This window comes from Dryobates pubescens, chromosome 30, assembly GCF_014839835.1.
Source record: "Dryobates pubescens isolate bDryPub1 chromosome 30, bDryPub1.pri, whole genome shotgun sequence".
Taxonomy (NCBI): Eukaryota; Metazoa; Chordata; class Aves; order Piciformes; family Picidae; genus Dryobates; species Dryobates pubescens.
In genome coordinates, this window is record NC_071641.1 from 10,347,836 (window position 1) to 10,364,825 (window position 16,990).

The 16,990-nt window shown below is 47.7% G+C and overlaps 1 protein-coding gene across 1 annotated transcript in view; it reads right to left on the reverse strand.

The window, feature by feature from the left end:
- PCDH15 (protocadherin related 15) overlaps positions 1-16,990 on the reverse strand; it is a 995,294-nt gene that overhangs the window by 13,632 nt on the left and 964,672 nt on the right. Inside the window, exon 35 of the mRNA XM_054174769.1 lies at positions 15,962-16,072. Within this exon, the coding sequence (XP_054030744.1) occupies positions 15,962-16,072 (111 nt within the window). The remainder of the gene's footprint in view (positions 1-15,961; positions 16,073-16,990) is intronic.

Sequence of the window (16,990 nt, forward strand, 5' to 3'; positions counted from 1 at the left end):
CAGACCTAGAGAGACCACCGACAGACAGGCTCTGGTATTTCACACTTCTGCTTAAGCAGTGAAAGAGTTTCTCTTCTGCCTCAGTACTGGCTAGAAATGAGCCTGGGGCTCCTACCTCTGACTCCTCCCAACCACATCAGCATTACAATGACACCGTTCCTAAAGCTTGCTCAGCAGGGGAGGAGGTCAAACCCCTCTGTGCTCGCCACAATTATTCTGCCATAGGCTTTGTGCTTTTGCTCTAGTGCTGGCAATTGGTTGGGTGGTGGTTTGAATTAATTTTCTGTCCATAATGCCTGGCAAATGTGGTTAGGACTGTCAAGGTCTCCACCACTTTCACGTTTTGTGCCAGCCAGGGAGCATCAACCTAGGGTCTCACCATTACGATTAAGGAGTTCTTTTCTCCCCCACCCCTTTTTTTTTAGTAGGAAGAACGAGGTAAATGCTCCAAATGGTATTGAGCTTAATCCAGCCTACAGGCAGCAGCCCAGGGAGAGCCTTTATTTGCCTTTCCTACAGCGCAGCAGCGCAGCGAAAGTTTTTAATTACCCTTCCTACAGGTAGCAGCCCAGCGAAAGCTTTTAATTACCCTTGAGTAAATAACAAAGAACAGAGTACAAGTCCTTTCCATTCTCAAGTAGCACCATCCAGAAAGTTTCCTGTTAACATTCAGTGCATGGAGTTGATTATCAGCGGTCAAATAATGCTGTTGCCCACGTAACAGAGAACTAATGAAGATTTATCATCAAAAGATGATCTGTGGCTTCTCAGAGTCCTCTGTACTTAGCTTTCTGTATCACCTACAACCATCTTCAGATAAAGAAGGGTTGCACAGAGAACGAAGTGAGCCTATTACTCTTAATTGCTCTTGAGTAGTGGCTGCATTGCAGATTAAAAGTGTCCTAATTAAGTTTGGATTTCAGCTTCCTTAAAAACAGCACCAGGCTGGCTGGAGAGATGCTTGTACTTTAGTGTGGCCACGGTGAGCAGAAACACAAGCACCCCCCAGAAGACCAAAAATACTCAATACAGCACAAGGAACACCCTTCAGAAAAATGGGAAAAGGTCAAGGCAACATCATTTGTTTCCAGGTAGGAATGAAAGCTCTCCACCGAGGGAGGAACTGCTTCTGGATGAAGGTGATCAGCCAGGCTTCACTACAGTCAGTCAGACAGAAAGCTTCAGGTGCACAACAGGAAGCAAAGAGGTAGCATCTGCAGTGATGTAGAAGCCTGTGACAGCTGCTACAGGCTGCTGGTGATTGACATGGAGAAGGCAAGAATGAATTTACATGCCAATAAAATGCCAACCTTCCCCAGGTCTGTATTGCTAACATAGGTTAAAGGAGCTGGGATTGGTCTAAAGCAACCATTGCCCCAATTCCTGGCAGCTCAGCAGGCAGCTGGTGTTTCATCCTTCCTATCTGTTCCCATCTTCAAAGCAAAAGCATCCCAAACCCCAGACACCGCTCAGGGAAGACAACTGCTGATCAGTTTGACTCTCAAAAGGGAGGTTTCCTGCAGTTCATAGCTGGAACTGAGGAGAAAGAGGCTGGAAGGGAGATGAGTGCTGATAAGCTACTGCTGGATGTCTGCTTTGCGAAGGGGACTTCCAAGACGCTCTCTCACTGATGCAATCCCTGTTCCTGCTCAGAACTCTGCCTGGCCAAGCAGCTGCTGAGAGGATGAGAGGTATAGCTAGGGTCATATCTGACCCTAATCATCCAAATAAAGAGGGGTCAATAAGCTTCTGTACACTCAACTTCTTATCAGCTACTGCACTGGCAGCACTGCAGCAGCATGCAGATATACCAGTGGGACAGGATGGCACAGAATGGGTTAGGGTAGAAGGCACCTGAAAGATTATCCAGTTCCAACCACCCTTCCATGGGCAGGGACACCTCCCACTAGCTCAGGATACTCAAGACCTCATCTAACCTGGCCTTGAACACCTCCAGGGAGGGAGCATCCACAACCTCCCTGAGCAACCTGTGCCAGTGTCTCCCCACCCTCACTGCCAAGAATTCTTCCTCATTTCCAGTTTCAGTTTTCCCTCTTACAGCTCAAAGCCATCACACCCTGTCCTAGCACTACAAGCCTTTGTCAAAAGTTCCTCTCCAGCTTTCTTGTAGGCTCCCTTCAGGTACTGGAAGGCTGCTAGAAGGTCAACCTGGGGCCTTCTCTTCTCCAGACTGAACAACCACAACACTCTCAGCCTGTCCCTGTAGGGAAGGTTCTCCACCCCTCTGATCACCTCCATGGCCTCCTCTGTCCAACAGTTCTCCTGGGTTAGGTCAATGCCACATCCTATTAGACCAGTTTCTTTCCTGGTCTAATACAGTGATTATTATTTATATGTATTTAAAAAACAAAGGCTATTCAAAGAACCAGCAGGCAAAAAAAGGCTGCACTGATTCCAGACAAAATGAAACTACATTTTGTAAACTTTCCAACTTCATAAAGGTTTCCATAATGAGAGGAGGAGTTCCTCATGAGTGAAGAGCTGATTACAGCATCACAGAATGTTAGGGGTTGGAAGGGACCTCCAAAGACCATCCAGTCCAACCCCCCCCTGCCAGGGCAGGGTCACCCAGGGCAGGGCACACAGGAACACATCCAGGTGGGTTTTGAGTGTCTCCACACTCAAAGGAGACTCCACAACCTCCCTGGGCAGCCTGCTCCAGGCTTCTAGCAGCCTCACAGGGACAGAGTTCCTTCCTGTTCCCCTGGCACCTCCTCTGCTCCAGCTTGCCCCCAGTGCCCCTTGTGCTGTCCTTGGCCAGCCCTGAGCAGAGCCTGGCTCCAGCCCTGCACATCTTTAGCCCCAGCCCTGAGGGCAGCCCTCAGGTTCCTCTGCTCCAAGCTCCAAGCCCCAGCTGCCTCAGCCTGGCCTCCCAGATGTTCCCCTGCCTGCAGCAGCTCTGTGCCTCTGGGATGGACTCTCTCAAGCACTTCCCTGAGGTCCCTCTTGAACTGAGGAGCCCAGAACTGGACACAAGATTCCAGATGTGGCCTCAGCAGTGCAGAGCAGAGGGGCAGCAGAACCTCTCTGCCCTTCTAATCCACCGCAGGATGCCATTGGCATTCTTGGCCACAGAAGCACATTCCTGCATCATGGGCATCCTGCTGTCCACCAGGACCCCCAGGTCCTTCTCCTCTATGCTGGTCCCCAACAGGTCAGTCCCCAACCTGTATTGATCTGTGGGGTTGTTGTTTCCCGGCTGCCAGACTCTGCCCTTGCCCTTGTTGGATTTCATTCTATTGTTCCCTGCCCAGCTCTGCAACCTGTCCAAATAAGGCTGAATGGCAGCCCTCAGTGCTGTCAGCCACTGCTCCCAGCTGGGTGCCATGAGCAAACCTGCTGGCAGTGCCCTCATCCTGGTCCTTGATGAACTTACTGAACAGTATTGGATTACCATGACCCTCCAGAAGTCTTCTGAGCCTGATGAAACTCAACATCTACAAAGCAGCTCCTGTGTGATGTCCATTCCTTCTGCCTGAGGAATGGCACAAATCATTGTGGCCCCTGAAGACCTTTAGAGTTGATGCCTAACCACCTGTAGTTTTGCTGTGTGACATGACACACTGCCAGGTTAGGTCATCATTCTCTCATATTATTTCACTAGATATTAAATGGATTTCCAAGAGCATCTGTTGTGGGTCTACAAGCTTCAAAGGGGAATTTGGGTACTTCCATTCAAATCTTGGTCTTAGGATTGATCTGCTCTGACCACACTAAGAACAATCCTAGAAACCTGGAATGGGTTGGATTTGGAAGGAACCTTAAAGCTCATCCAGCTCCAACTCCCCTGCCATAGGCAGGGACACCTTCCACTGGACCAGGCTGCTCAAGGCCCCATCCAGCCTGGCTTTCAACACTTCCAGGTTTGAAGCTTCCACAGCCTCCCTGGGCAACCTGTTCCACTTTCATAGGGAAAAAATTTCTTCCAAATGTCTCCTCTAAATCCACCTTCTTCCAGTGTGAAGCCATCACTCCTTGTCCTGTCACTCCATGCCTTTGTAAAAAGTCCCTCTCCAGCTCTCCTGTAGCCCCCTTTAAACCCTGGAAGGCTGCTCTAAGGTCTCTTTGGGGCATTCTCTTCTCTAGGCTGAACAGCCCCTACTCTCTCAGCAAAGGTACTCCAGACCATCCTTGTGGCCTCCCTTGGACCTGCTGTAACAACAACTCCAGAGCTGGCCCCAGCACTGCAGGTGGGGTCTCAGCAGAGCAGAGCAGAGCAAAGGGGCAGAATCCCCTTCCTCCACCTGCTACCCACACTGCTGGGGATGCAGCCCAGGACACAGTTGGCTTCTGGGCTGCAAGCACACATTGCTGGCTCATGCTGAACTTTGAATCAACCAGCACCTGCAAGTCCTTCTCCTCAGGACTACTCTCCATCCATTTCCTGCCCAGCCTGGATTTGTGCTCGGGATTGCCAAGCACAATAATTTATCAAGCTGATCTCTGCAGACATCCTTAATGTTCCTTTCCTTAACAGCTGCTGAACACTGACATTTTGCTGTTGGTGCTGCAGAGGTGCCACTGAAATCTAGCATCATTGGCAGGTGTTCCACATGTGCACATCTTGTGAATCATAGAACTGTCTGGGTTGGAAAAGACTTCTAAGATCATCGAGTCCAACCCTCACCCCAACACCACCATGGCCATCAAACCATGTCCCCAGGTGCCATGGCCACAGGTTTCTCAAACACCTCCAGGGATGGGGACTCCACCACCTTGCTGGGCAGCCTATGCCAATCCCTGACCACTCTTGCAGCAAAGAAATTGTTCCTCATCGCCAACCTAAGCCTCCTCTGGCACAATTTCAGGCCATTTCCTTTCATTGTATCACCTGAGACTAGGGAGAAGAGCCCAAACACCACCACGCTGCAGCCTCCTCTCAGCAGCTGCAGAGAGCAATGAGGTCTCCCTCAGCCTCCTCTTCTCCACACTAAACACCCCCAGCTCCCTCAGCTGCTCCTCCCCAGCCCTGTTCTCCAGCCCCTTCTCCAGCTTTGTTGCCCTTCTCTGGACCTGCTCCAGTCCTCAATGTCCTTCTGGGAGGGAGGGGCAGATACAGATTCTGTTACAGCAAAAACACAATCACAGATTCAAAGAATGTTAGTGGCTGGAAGGGACCTAGAAAGATCACCCAGTCCAAGCCCCTGCCAGAGCAGGGTCACCCAGGCCAGGTCCCAAAGGAACACATCCAGGTGGGGTTGGAATACTTCCACAGAGGGAGACTCCACAACCCCCCTGGGCAGCCTGCTCCAGGCTCCAGCATCCTCACAGGGAAAAACATTTCCCTCCTCTTTCCACGCAACTTCCTCTGCCTCAGCTTCCACCACTGCCCCTTGTGCTGGCACTGGGCAGCACCCAGCAGAGCCTGGAGGCATCCACGCTCGTCTGAACTGCAAGGTGAAAAACAAGAGAAGGGAGAAAAAGGCAAGCAGCATGGAAATGTTGAGTGGCTTGAGACTGTCTGAGAAGTAATGAATCACTGTTTTGCTCAGCATGACACCAGCTGAAACCAGCTTGGGGGGCAGGAGGTTCATTTTCCTTCATCACCTATTTTCTGCCTTTCCCAATAGATTTTGTTTGTTTTGGGTTTGTCTTGGTTTGGTTTTGTCTTGTTAGTTTAGTTTATTTTAATGTTGATTTGGTTTAGCTTAGTTTAGTTTTGTCTTGTTTTGGTTTGGTTTAATTTTGGTTTTGTTTAGTTTTGTCTTGGTTTGGTTTGGTTTAGTTTTTGTTTTGTTCTCTATCGCTTAGTTTTATTTTGGTTTAGTTTAGTTTTTGTTTTGTTTCATCTTTTTCAGTTTAGGTTAGGTTTTGGTTTCTTTTGTCTTTTTTGGTTGTTTTGTTTGAAATTGTCGTATTAAATATGTTTAAAGTACATGTATATATTAAATATGTTTAGTTTGTTTTGTTTTGTTTTGTTTTTTAGGAAAAGGCTAACAGAAAACTTGCAAATTGAACCAAACTAACATCCATTTAAATTCCCAGACTGCTTTTACTTAGGATTTTTGTTTTGTTTTGGTCAAAGGACATTAAAAAAAAAGAAAATACAATTTAAATGGACAAATTTAATGTCAAGGTCCTGATTTAGATGACTATGAAGGGGGGGAAAAAAAGCCAGTAAGTAAATCCGTGGATTTTTTTTAACAGGGACTGGAAAATATCTTCACTTGGTGACAACTAATCAGAGTGACTTTATTACCAGTGTCAGACAAAGGAGATGGTTCAGCTGCAGAGCTCGTGGCAAAGGAGCATGGAAGTTACGGAGCGACACCAGCAGCAAGCGAAAGGAGATACCCAGTCGGAGGTTCGGTGTGTCGAGGACATTTACACAATGACAGCTTCCCATGTGCAGTTACAGTACGAAAAATGCAAGGGAAGGCAGAACACAGGCAATGGGAGGGGAGACAGATGAGTGTACTGACAGATCAGGGTGCGACCCTCCTGAGATGAGAAGCAAACGTGCGCCGAGTGTGAGCTGGCGGAGCAGAGCGCAGCGGCGGCTCCAGTGGAGTAGGAAGATGCATTGCTGCAGTTAACTCCAGCCTGCTGCTGCTGCTGAGCCTGCTGGCTTCCAGCACCTGCTGTCTTTGACATCCAGTACTGGATGGGAAGGTTCCTCCCAAGTGGTACATTATGAGGTAAAGCAAGAGATTCCAATTACAGGTGTCGAAAAATCACTCTGCTCGCTGGTGTTACCTACAGTGAAGGCAAAGCAGTGCGGAGCCCTGGGCTGTGTGAGCCCCAGCTTGGGTGAAAAATGGGTGGTCTCCCCCAAGAATTTTTGGTAAGCTAAGCACCAGCATCACAGCTGTAGCTCTCAGAAAGCAGCTGGAGGGGTTGTTAGGCATAACAGATGCCAGAGTGAACAGAAAAAGACAATGTCTCTCAATTTGGGATGAGGACTGAACAAATAAACAGCAGAAAAAGGTGGGGGGGAAAAGTCAGTTTCTGGAGAGCCTGAGGAGGCAGATTCCATGTGCTGCATTAGAGTCACCTCACCCACAACGTTCCATTGAGCTGTTAGGCATTACAGAGCTGTGGACTGGGAGGGAAATTGTTTCTCCAGCTCCACCACAACGCAGCTCAAGTCGCCATTGTGCTGGTTGTGCCCAGCTGCGGCTTCTGGAGGGGGCAGCTCTGGGCTGGCGACAGGTTTGAGCTTAGCAATGTGCTTGGGCAGGATGTGGTTTTTGTCTATTTGGCTGTACATGTTGGCCACCGACTTCTCGATGGCTGCTAAGTTCTGAATGTTCTTAAGAATCCCTTTCAGCTCCCTACGGGGAGGAGAAGGAGGAGGAGGAGGAGGAGGAGGCTCTGGCCCCGTGGCTGGTGGCGGTACAACTGGCTGTTTGGCAGGGGATTTGGAATGCTTGGCGGGTGAGAGGTGCTGGGGGCTAAGAGGAGATGACGAGGAAGAAGAGGAAGAGGAAGAAAGAGACACTGGAGGCGGAGGATGTGGTGGCAGAAGAGGAGGGGATGGAGGCGGTGGTGGTGGCAGCAGGGGTAGCAGCAGCGGAGGTGGGGGCGGGGGAGTTTTAGGTGGGTCTGGAATGCTTTCTAGAGGCTCTTTGGTCTGAGCTCGACAGCTTTGGCAAAGTGGTTTCTTTGTCCTGAAAGATGGAGGAGTTGGTTTGTGAGTCGGTGGAGGAGAAGCTTCTCCAGGGTAGTCGTGGTGAGTGACGATCACCGAGGGGACCGCAGAGGCCTCCATCTCTGCTGCTTCAGCATGAGGTGTCGGAGAAGACTGAGGAGAAGACTGAAGGCAAGGAGAAGGAACCACGCTCTTGGGAGACTGCTCTGGCTTGTTCTCTCCTTCTTGCGGCCAGGTGCTGTGCGTGGGCGAGCGGAGGGACCTCACATCGGGAGACTTCACTTGCTTCATCTCCTGCAGTGCCTGCTGCTCAAACTGCCTGGCCTTCTCCTTCACGCTCAGCTTGGGGCCACTCAGCTTTTGGAACAGGGGACTGGTAGCCTTGGCGCCGCTAGGCTGACGGTCAGCTCCTTCCTTCTTTGCCGCGAGCCTCTCCTGCTGCCACTGGACAGGGTCCATAATGACTGCCCTGCTCGGGGAGCCAGGCGCAGGCCTCCTGCTGATGTGAGTGGGTACCGTCCATGCCCGGTGGCTGCCCCGCAGAGAGGCCTCTCTCAGGAGCAGGCTTGAAGGAGAAAGGGTATCTAGGGTATCGTTTCTCTTCTGCAGGAAGCTAGCAGCAGCAGGACTGTGAGTGGTACCTTCCACATAGAGTGGGTTTTGGGTGGTTAAAGGGTTCTCATCAGAGAAAAAAGTGACGTTGCTTGAGGATTTGGGGAGGTTATTGTGCAGGGATCCACTGATATTAGATTGCTTGTGAGCCTCAATGGCACGGGAAGCAAAGCTGCTTATAACTCTCTGACGGTCTCCTTCTTCTAAGACTGACTTTTTTCCCCTGCTTTGTTGGAAATGGTAGAGAAGAAAAAGACTTGAAAGAAAAGAAGATAATCATAGGTGAGGAAACATGCATGGACACAGATAATTATGAGAGAGAGAAAAAAAAAGAAAGAAGAAGTACTTATGATATGAATCAGAGCCATTAAAGCGCTTCTAGCAAGCTACTACTAGCTAACAGCACGTGTACTACTCTACTGGGGAAGACATTTACTTTTACATCTTCCTTAAGGGAGAAGAATGTGAGGAGGATGAAAAATTAAGAGAAGTTTTCAGCTCCTCAGCAAGGCCCAAACCAAACCGCTTTAGATTTCAAAAGTATTCCTGGTATCTCCCTAGTGACACAAGGGTCCCTGTGAGGTCGTGAAGAGGAGCTGAAGTCACTCAGCTGAGATGCAGGTCACACCTAGACCAACTTCCTGGCACTGGGCCCTAAAGAATCAACAAACTGGGCACTGTTCCTTGCATTTAGGATGCACAGCCTGAATTGGAAGCACCAACATCTGCAGGAATTTCATCTCTCCACCACGTTAGACCACATGAAAAAGCTCTACCAACCTGGTTAATTCTATTCTATTCTATTCTATTCTATTCTATTCTATTCTATTCTATTCTATTCTACTCTATTCTATTCTACTCTATTCTATTCTACTCTATTCTACTCTACTCTATTCTACTCTATTCTATTCTATTAGATTCTATTCTATTCCCTGAATTTCTACACCAAAAGGAGGAGGTCTCAGCATTTCCCTAATGCCTCCAGGGGCCTCATTTGCCTCCATTCCTGACATATTTTTAGTATCATGAAGTTCTGAGCAGATTCTAGGATAAAAAGGATTTGAAAATTGATGGCCCAACACTGCCTGCTAGAAAAGTGTGCCCTGAGAATAGAACAGAATAAACCAGGTTGGAAGAGACCTTTGAGATCGTCGAGTCCAACCCATCATCCAACACCACCTCTTTCTATGTAGAACTTCTTCCTAACATCCAGCCTAAACCTTCCCTGGTGCAGCTTGAGACTGTGTCCTCTTGCTCTCCTCTTGTGCCTGGGAGAAGACACCAACCCCCACCTGGCTACAACCTCCCTTCAGGTAGTTGTAGACATCAATAAAGTCTCCCCTGAGCCTCCTCTTCTCCAGACTAAGTAACTCCAGCTCCCTCCCTCCCTGAGAGACCTGATTTAAACAATGCTCACCTGAGGCTGAAATAAACTTATTTCCCTCCTAGCTGGGGCAAATTTAAGACACTGGCTGAGGCCAGTGCTAAAATCAGCAGAGGAGATTTAGTTGGAGATGTCTCTGCTCACTGCAGTGTGGTTGGACAAGAGAACCAAAAGATCATTTGCGATTTCCCTCATCAGCAACAGGATGGAGCCAAAAGACATTCCCACTGCTGCCATCTACAAATCCATTGTAACTAAGCAGACATGGAGATGCAAAAAAAAGAGAAAAGAATAATAAATCCCTCAGCCAACCAACCACCTACTCCGAAAAGCTCTCTGAAATATCAACTAGATCTGTAAGCCAGGCTGTGGTGGTGTAAGAGAACATTAGGGCAAAACCAGGTTGTAAAGAATGAATTCCACTTTTGATCACTTCACTTTCAGCCTCCCTGCCTCTGCTGCATGCTGGAGCTCCACTTTTTCGAACACCATCCTTGAAAGCTTCCTGTTTTCTGCATTTAAGCAACTGAAATCCAGCACTGAGTAGCAAGGACTTCTACATACACACAAACAAAACCACCAAAAAACCCCACTTACTTTGTTTAGTGACGTAGAGTTTCCAGTATTTTCAGTGAAAAAAACTCTAAGTCTCATCCTCTCTACCAAAATTCTTTAGGGTTCAGATAAAAATGGGTTGGGTTTTATTAACAAAGGAATTGGGGGGTGTGTGTGGAAATGAAACCTTCCAAGAGTAAGTGAATGTTGGAAGATGAAGTTTGGTCAGATTGTTCCACCACCCCCTTTTTTCACCCCTAAATTTAATTTAATTTAATTTAATTTAATTTAATTTAATTTAATTTTATTTTATTTTATTTACTGGGTGTTGGGCTTTTTTCATATCTCAGGTCTTCCCAAATCTAAATCCATGGGAGCTTAACCTCTTGTAGTTCAATATCCCCTGCCAAAAATGGGAAGAGGCATTTAAATAACTAGATACCAGACAGGAGTTAATGAAGAGGATATTAAGTATCCTCTGAGTTATTTAATACATAAAAGTCCTCCAAAGGCCTGCATGTAGTAATGGAACACATTTGCTTCTTGTGGGTTTTTTGGGTTTTGGTGGGGTTTTTTGAGTGGGAGGTCACAGAGAGAGAGAAACTCCAGAATTCTGCTGGTCACAGGCACATGAGGGGACCACTAAAGAGTCGTCACTGCACAGGGCTCACCCTTCCGTTGGGGAGTAACATCCAGCAAAGCCTCCAAGAACTGTACCAGTGAATCATTTCCCCCTGAGCACTGGGGATGCCCAAAAATCAGGATGCCTAAGGTTTGCCTCTGGGCAGAATAGAACTGTATGAAAAATAGCTGGCATGACACAAATCAGAAATTAATTCTGTCTTCTAAAGCAGTGCAGTTTGAGGTCATTCACTCTACTCAAGGGCAAGAGAAAGAAGAGATTCTGAACTTGAAGGAAACCTTTCATTAGAAGGCTCATCCAAGATGATATAACTTTTATGCTACTGGAAAATATTATTTCCAAAGCTTCTCAGCTCCTTCCTTGCCTCACATGACACCTCTCAAGGCTGAGGCTATTCTGCAACCCTCTTCTATGTCTATGTCCAGGTATTTTAATCTGTGGTTATGGATGAGTATTTTAATCAAATAAACACCACAAGACTTGTTAAAAGGTAGAGAGAATGGTTGGGCTGAGGCTACCCTGCAACCCTCTTCTTTCTACGCCCAGGTGTTGTAATCCATGTTTCTGGAGAGGTATTTAAATCCATGGGTATGGAGAGGTATTTAAATCCATGGGTATGGATGAGTATTTTAATCAAATAAACATCACCAGGCTTGTTAAGAGGTAGAGGATAGTTGGGCTGAACCTACCCTACAACCCTCTTCTTTCTATGTCCAGGTATTGTAATCCATACATATGGAGAGGTATTTTTATCCATGGTTGTGGAGAGGTACTTCAATCGATGTTTATGAAGAGGTATTTGAATCAAATAAACACCACCAGACTTGTTAAGAGCTAGAGAACAGTTGGACTCAATGATCTTAAAGGTCTTTTCCAGCCAAAAGGATCCCATGATTCTGTCAGCTCCCCAGTTGGAAGCACAACTCTAAACTGAAAGCGGTGGCAGCTGCCTTGCAAGGAATTGTGAACAGCACTCAAGAAAGGTTTTGCTTGCCTCCAGTTGGGAGATTTTAAGCTCATGAGCCAAAAGCAAATCTCAGAATTGGGTTTGTTTGGTTTTGGTTGGTTTTTTTTTTTTGGAAGGCAGTAGGACTCTCTGGCTTTGGAAATAATACCATTCAAGTTCAGCAATCATACTCCATCTCCTCTTGCCAGGAAAGGATAAAGAAGGATTGAAGTATTGAAACTTCACAGTAAATGTCTTTCCTCTCCTTGGTCAATGGACAACTAAAAGATGAGGAGGTTTGGATGGCAAGGTTTCACTGGAATCACTGAAAGGAAAACTAGAGTTTCTACTGGCTACAAATAGCAGGAGAGTGAAATGAGCTTACTTACTGATGCCTATGGATCCAAAGACAGAGGGAAAATGCAAATGATCAGACAAGGCAGATTGAAAATCACAGAGCTTGGTTACATTGCGTTTGGTATCAACACCAACATTTGGTAAACAAGACATGAGGCAGCAGCACCAAGGAAAGATGACTAAGGACAACTAGAGGCAGGAAATATTGTCCCCAAAATCCTGAAAATGTTAATAAAGCAATTTTCCCAATAATAATTTCCTAAGGTGACTGGGAAAAAAAGAAGAAGAAAAAAAAGTATGTATTGATTGTCTTTAAAATCCTAAAGATTGTCATTCATCCTCCAGCCCTGGAGATATTTGAAGTGAAGCTTGACAGAGCTCTGGGCTGCCTGATCTGGTTGAGGATGTCCCTGCTGACTGCAGGGGGGTTGGACTGGATGAGCTTTGGAGGTCTCTTCCAAGCCAGACCATGCTGTGATTCTATGATTTTTACTGGTTTCTGTTTAACCATTTCCTTAGCTGGATGCTTTCAGTGTATCTGAGCTGCATGCAAAGACATCTGAGAGGAATTATCCCAAACGTGGCATCTTCTGTGGTACAATAGAAACAACTTCTGCTCAACAAGGATATAAATCTGAGCCTCAAAGCCAATCCTGTGATTTTGCAGCTAGATGTTGTGATTCTAAAACATAAAGAAATCTGTAGGGCAACACCGAGCACAATGAAGCTTGTTCTGGGCTTAGCATGAGGGATTCATCAGGACCAAATGCAGGTTCAGCCACTGGCATCTCCAGTTCAGCCACAAGTCATCCTCAGCATTTCACAGACCCACAGAATCAACCAGGTTGGAAAAGACCTCAGAGATCGTCAGGTCCAACCTATTACTCAATACCTAACACTTCCTGGCAACTAAACCATGGCTCCAAGTGCCACATCCAAGCCTTTTTTGAACTCCTCCAGGGATGGTGACTCCACCACCCCCCTGGGCAGCACATCCCAATGGCCAATTACTCTTTCTGGGAAGAACTTTCTCCTCACCTCCAGCCTAAACTTCCCCTGGCACAGCTTAAGACTGTGTCCTCTTGTTCTGGTGCTGACCAACCCCAACCTCACTACAACCTCCTTTCAGGAAGCTGTAGAGAGCAATAAGGTCTCCCTTGAGTCTCCTCTTCTCCAGGCTAAACACCCCCAGCTCCCTCAGCCTCTCCTCACAGGGCTGTGCTCCAGACCCCTCTCCAGCCTCGTTGCCCTTCTCTGCACACCTTCCAGCATCTCAACTTATTTCTTAACCTGAAGAGCCCAGAACTGGACACAGGACTCAAGAAGTGGCCTAACCAGTGCAGTGTACAGGGGCAGAATGACCTCCCTGCTCCTGCTGGCCACACTGTTCCTGATGCAGGCCAGGATGCCACTGGCCCTCTTGGCCACCTGTGCACACTGCAGGCTCATGTTCAGCCTACCATCGACCAGTACCCCCAGGTCCCTCTCTCCCTGGTTGCTCTCAGCCACTCTGACCCCAGCCTGTAGCACTGCATGGGGTTGCTGTGGCCAGTGTGCAGAACCTGGCACTTGGACTTGTTCTAGCACTGCCAGTGAAAGAAGCAGAAAAGAATTGGTGATTTAGGTAGAAATTAATGAAAAATGAATCCAGATGAGCCATTAGGTCTAGTGGTTCAGATGCCCCCTCCTTGGGGGTTAATCAAGGCCAGGTTGGATGAGGCCTTGAGCAAGCTGGGCTGGTGGAAGGGGTCCCTGCTCATGATGGAAGAGTTGGAACTGGATGATCTTTAAGGCGCCTTCCAGCCCAACCCAGCTGATGATGTTATGTTTCTAATGCAAGTAGAGGCTACTGCTGAACGTGGGTTTTTCCACCCTCCCTGCCCAAGCAGTAACATCTCACAAGGGCCAAGGACAGGGGAGGAAATCCAGCAGCTAGGAGAAGCTGTTCTTGCTTCAGCCATCACTCCTCTACTCACAGAGGAAATGTCAGGCTCTAGACTGATTCCAAACACAGGCTGCACTGTTCGGAGTGTTGTGGTTTGGAGCTGATAGCGTAGCTTAGTGCCTTAATTTGGTGTCCTAACTATCAACAAAGAATAGGAACTTTCTGGAGAAAGTAAATACAATTGGCCACTGGCTACAAAAGAAAAATAATCATAAGGTCTACATAATCCCCTTTGGTTTGCTAATGTGGAGAAAAGCAAGCTGCATAAACTATTCTCCCTCTTTTCCCTTCTTTCCCTTTGCAGCTTGTGTGGCTTTGCTCCCTTCTCTCACTTTCCTGACCTTCTGCTGGCTGAACTTACTGTGTGTTGTGTCTCTGAAGATACCAGGGAAGGGAAAAGGGAAGGAAGTTGCAACAGTCCTCCTGGACCACCCATGGGGGTGATTTTGTACAAGGGGATCCTTGTATTTGTGGGGTATTTTTCTGGCTTTTAAATATATTCTGTACATATCCATTGTCTTTTATATGTCTAGATTTTGATTGCTTTGTGAATACAGCTTCATCCTGCTCTCAAACCAACTGAGCCAGTCCACTGGTTTATTTTTTGGGGAGGTAATTCTCCAAATTTGTTGGGGGTTAGTCTCAATCCACCACACAAAGTTACCAGCAGCTCCCTCATGCCTCCTCAGCACTTGCTAAACTTCATTTCAGCCTCTGGAAAACTGCAGCTTTCCAAGCCAAACAAATCAGGACTGAACACAGAGCAGGAGCGGAGAAGTTGGGTGATCCTCCACACCAGCAGCAGTGCTCTCTACCTGCCTCTGAAGAGATTATTAGTGCTCTGCCTTGCTGCATTGTTTGGTTTTCAAATGTAAATATAGCAAATTGCGGCAAGCTTGTCAACAAAACCCACGGCATGGGCCTGCAAGAAAGCTGGGGAGGGACTTTCGAGGGTGGCAGGGAGTGATAGGACTGGGGGGGATGGAACAAAAATTGAAGTGGGGAGATTCAGACTGGATGTTAGGAAGGAGTTCTTCCCCATAAGAGTGGTGAGAGACTGGCACAGGTTGCCCAGGGAGGTGGTGGAAACCTCATCCCTGGAGGATATTAAGGCCAGGTTGGATGTGGCTGTGAGCAACCTTGATGCAGTGTGAGGGGCAGGGAGGGTTGGAACTGGATGACTCTTGAGGTCCCTTCCAACCCTAACAATTCTGTCATTCTATGAATACTGCTAGTGACTGATTGTTTTCTGCTGTCATATTGTCACAGAGAGTTAAATTGTTGCTGGAGCCCCCCAGGCTCAGCTTGACAGAAGGAGGAAAAGGAAGGGAACTCTGCAATATTCTTATTCCAGGAGCATATAATACAGAAAAGATACATTCATGGGACTGCCACTGGTGCCTCCTGTTCTGATAGTTCCTTTATCTTCACTTTCAACAGCCAGTTTCAAATTTAGAACAACAACAACAACAACAACCCCTAAAACAACCACACCCAAAACATCTTCACCCAACAGAATATTTCTAATTATAGCAAAAATTGAGGGACTTTGGGGCAGTCATTTCCCAACAGCAGTGAAAAACGTGGTGTGCTGGCACTAAGGGAGCCCAGCCCAGGCTCACCCTGGTAGCAACAGCCTACTGTGGACTCTAGAAAAAGCACCTGCTTATATCCTACTGCTTTTTGCCAGCTCAGTAGGGTTGCATTGCCTTTTTTGTTCTTCTCCTCTACTTTTACAGAGCCAATCTATTTATTTCCTGGGTGCCTGAGAATCCGAAGCAGCTGGGGAAAGACCTCTGTGAAGGAAAGCTGTTTGGGACATAGGCTGCATGAAGTGATATCCTTGGAAAGGCATAGCATGGCCTTGGTCACTGCTCTTTGACTGATGGGTCACAAGGAATACTTACATAGTGCTGTCCCCGAGCTCCTCGTAGAGGTTGTTGGTGGCAGCGCTGGAGGGTTTGCCTGCTGGCAGAGCCATCTGGATCCTTGCAGTCTTGGCACATTCGGCCTGGCGCCTTAGGTGAGCCAGAGAGGGAAGGAGAAATGCTCATGAGAAACACTCTGGGCCCAAACAGAAGCCAAGGAGTAAAGTCCTCTGTTTTTCCCAACAGCCTGAACCCACCCCTGGGCTTCGTCTTCTTCAGAGTAGTAACACAGCACCAGAGTCACTGGATGCAGGCAAGGGAGGTGCAGCTGCCACTGCTCCCCACCCTCCCAAGCTTCACCTGTGCTTGGAGTGCTGCCAGCTGCAGGACAACTGAAGGCCACTCTCACAGAGCTTTGGGGCTCAGGTTTGGTCTTGCATCCACCACCCAAGCCTGTTGCCAGCAGAGGGCCTGTGAGGGGGCAGGGCAAAGCTGCAGGGAGCTCTCTGCTTTAAGCAGCTGTAGAGCAATTTGACACCAAAACCTGCTGCTTCTCACTGCTAGCTGCTGTGGTTTGCCCAGCCCAGATTATGGATGTGGTAGGGAGCCATGGTCTAGGAGAACAAGGCTTGGTCTGACCCACTCCACAGAGTTCTGCTGCTGTCTGCTCTGCTGCCACCCACTCACAGCTGAACTCAGAGGTGTCCTCATGTAGGAGTGGGTGGTGGATACCAAAGGATGGAAGAGAATCAAAGCCATGCATCATTTTACTGTTTTCCTGGCTTCTCCAGCTTTCTGTTATTTGTCCTCTCTTAGTGGAATTCTAGAGGTCCCCCCTGACAAATGTCTCCTGGGCAGCAGGAAGTCACTGAGATATTTGAGGTGATTCCCAAGGAATCATATACACACCAGCTTTGACACTGCTCTCACACAGAGGCTTCTGTTTTGGCTGCCCAGGATTAGCAGTGAAGGGTGCAAGCTCTTGGGTCAAGTGCTTCAGCTGAGTGCCAAGAAACTGTAATTTTAGTACAAGTCTTTGGCAAAGCCTAGCAACTCCAACTCCGTTCT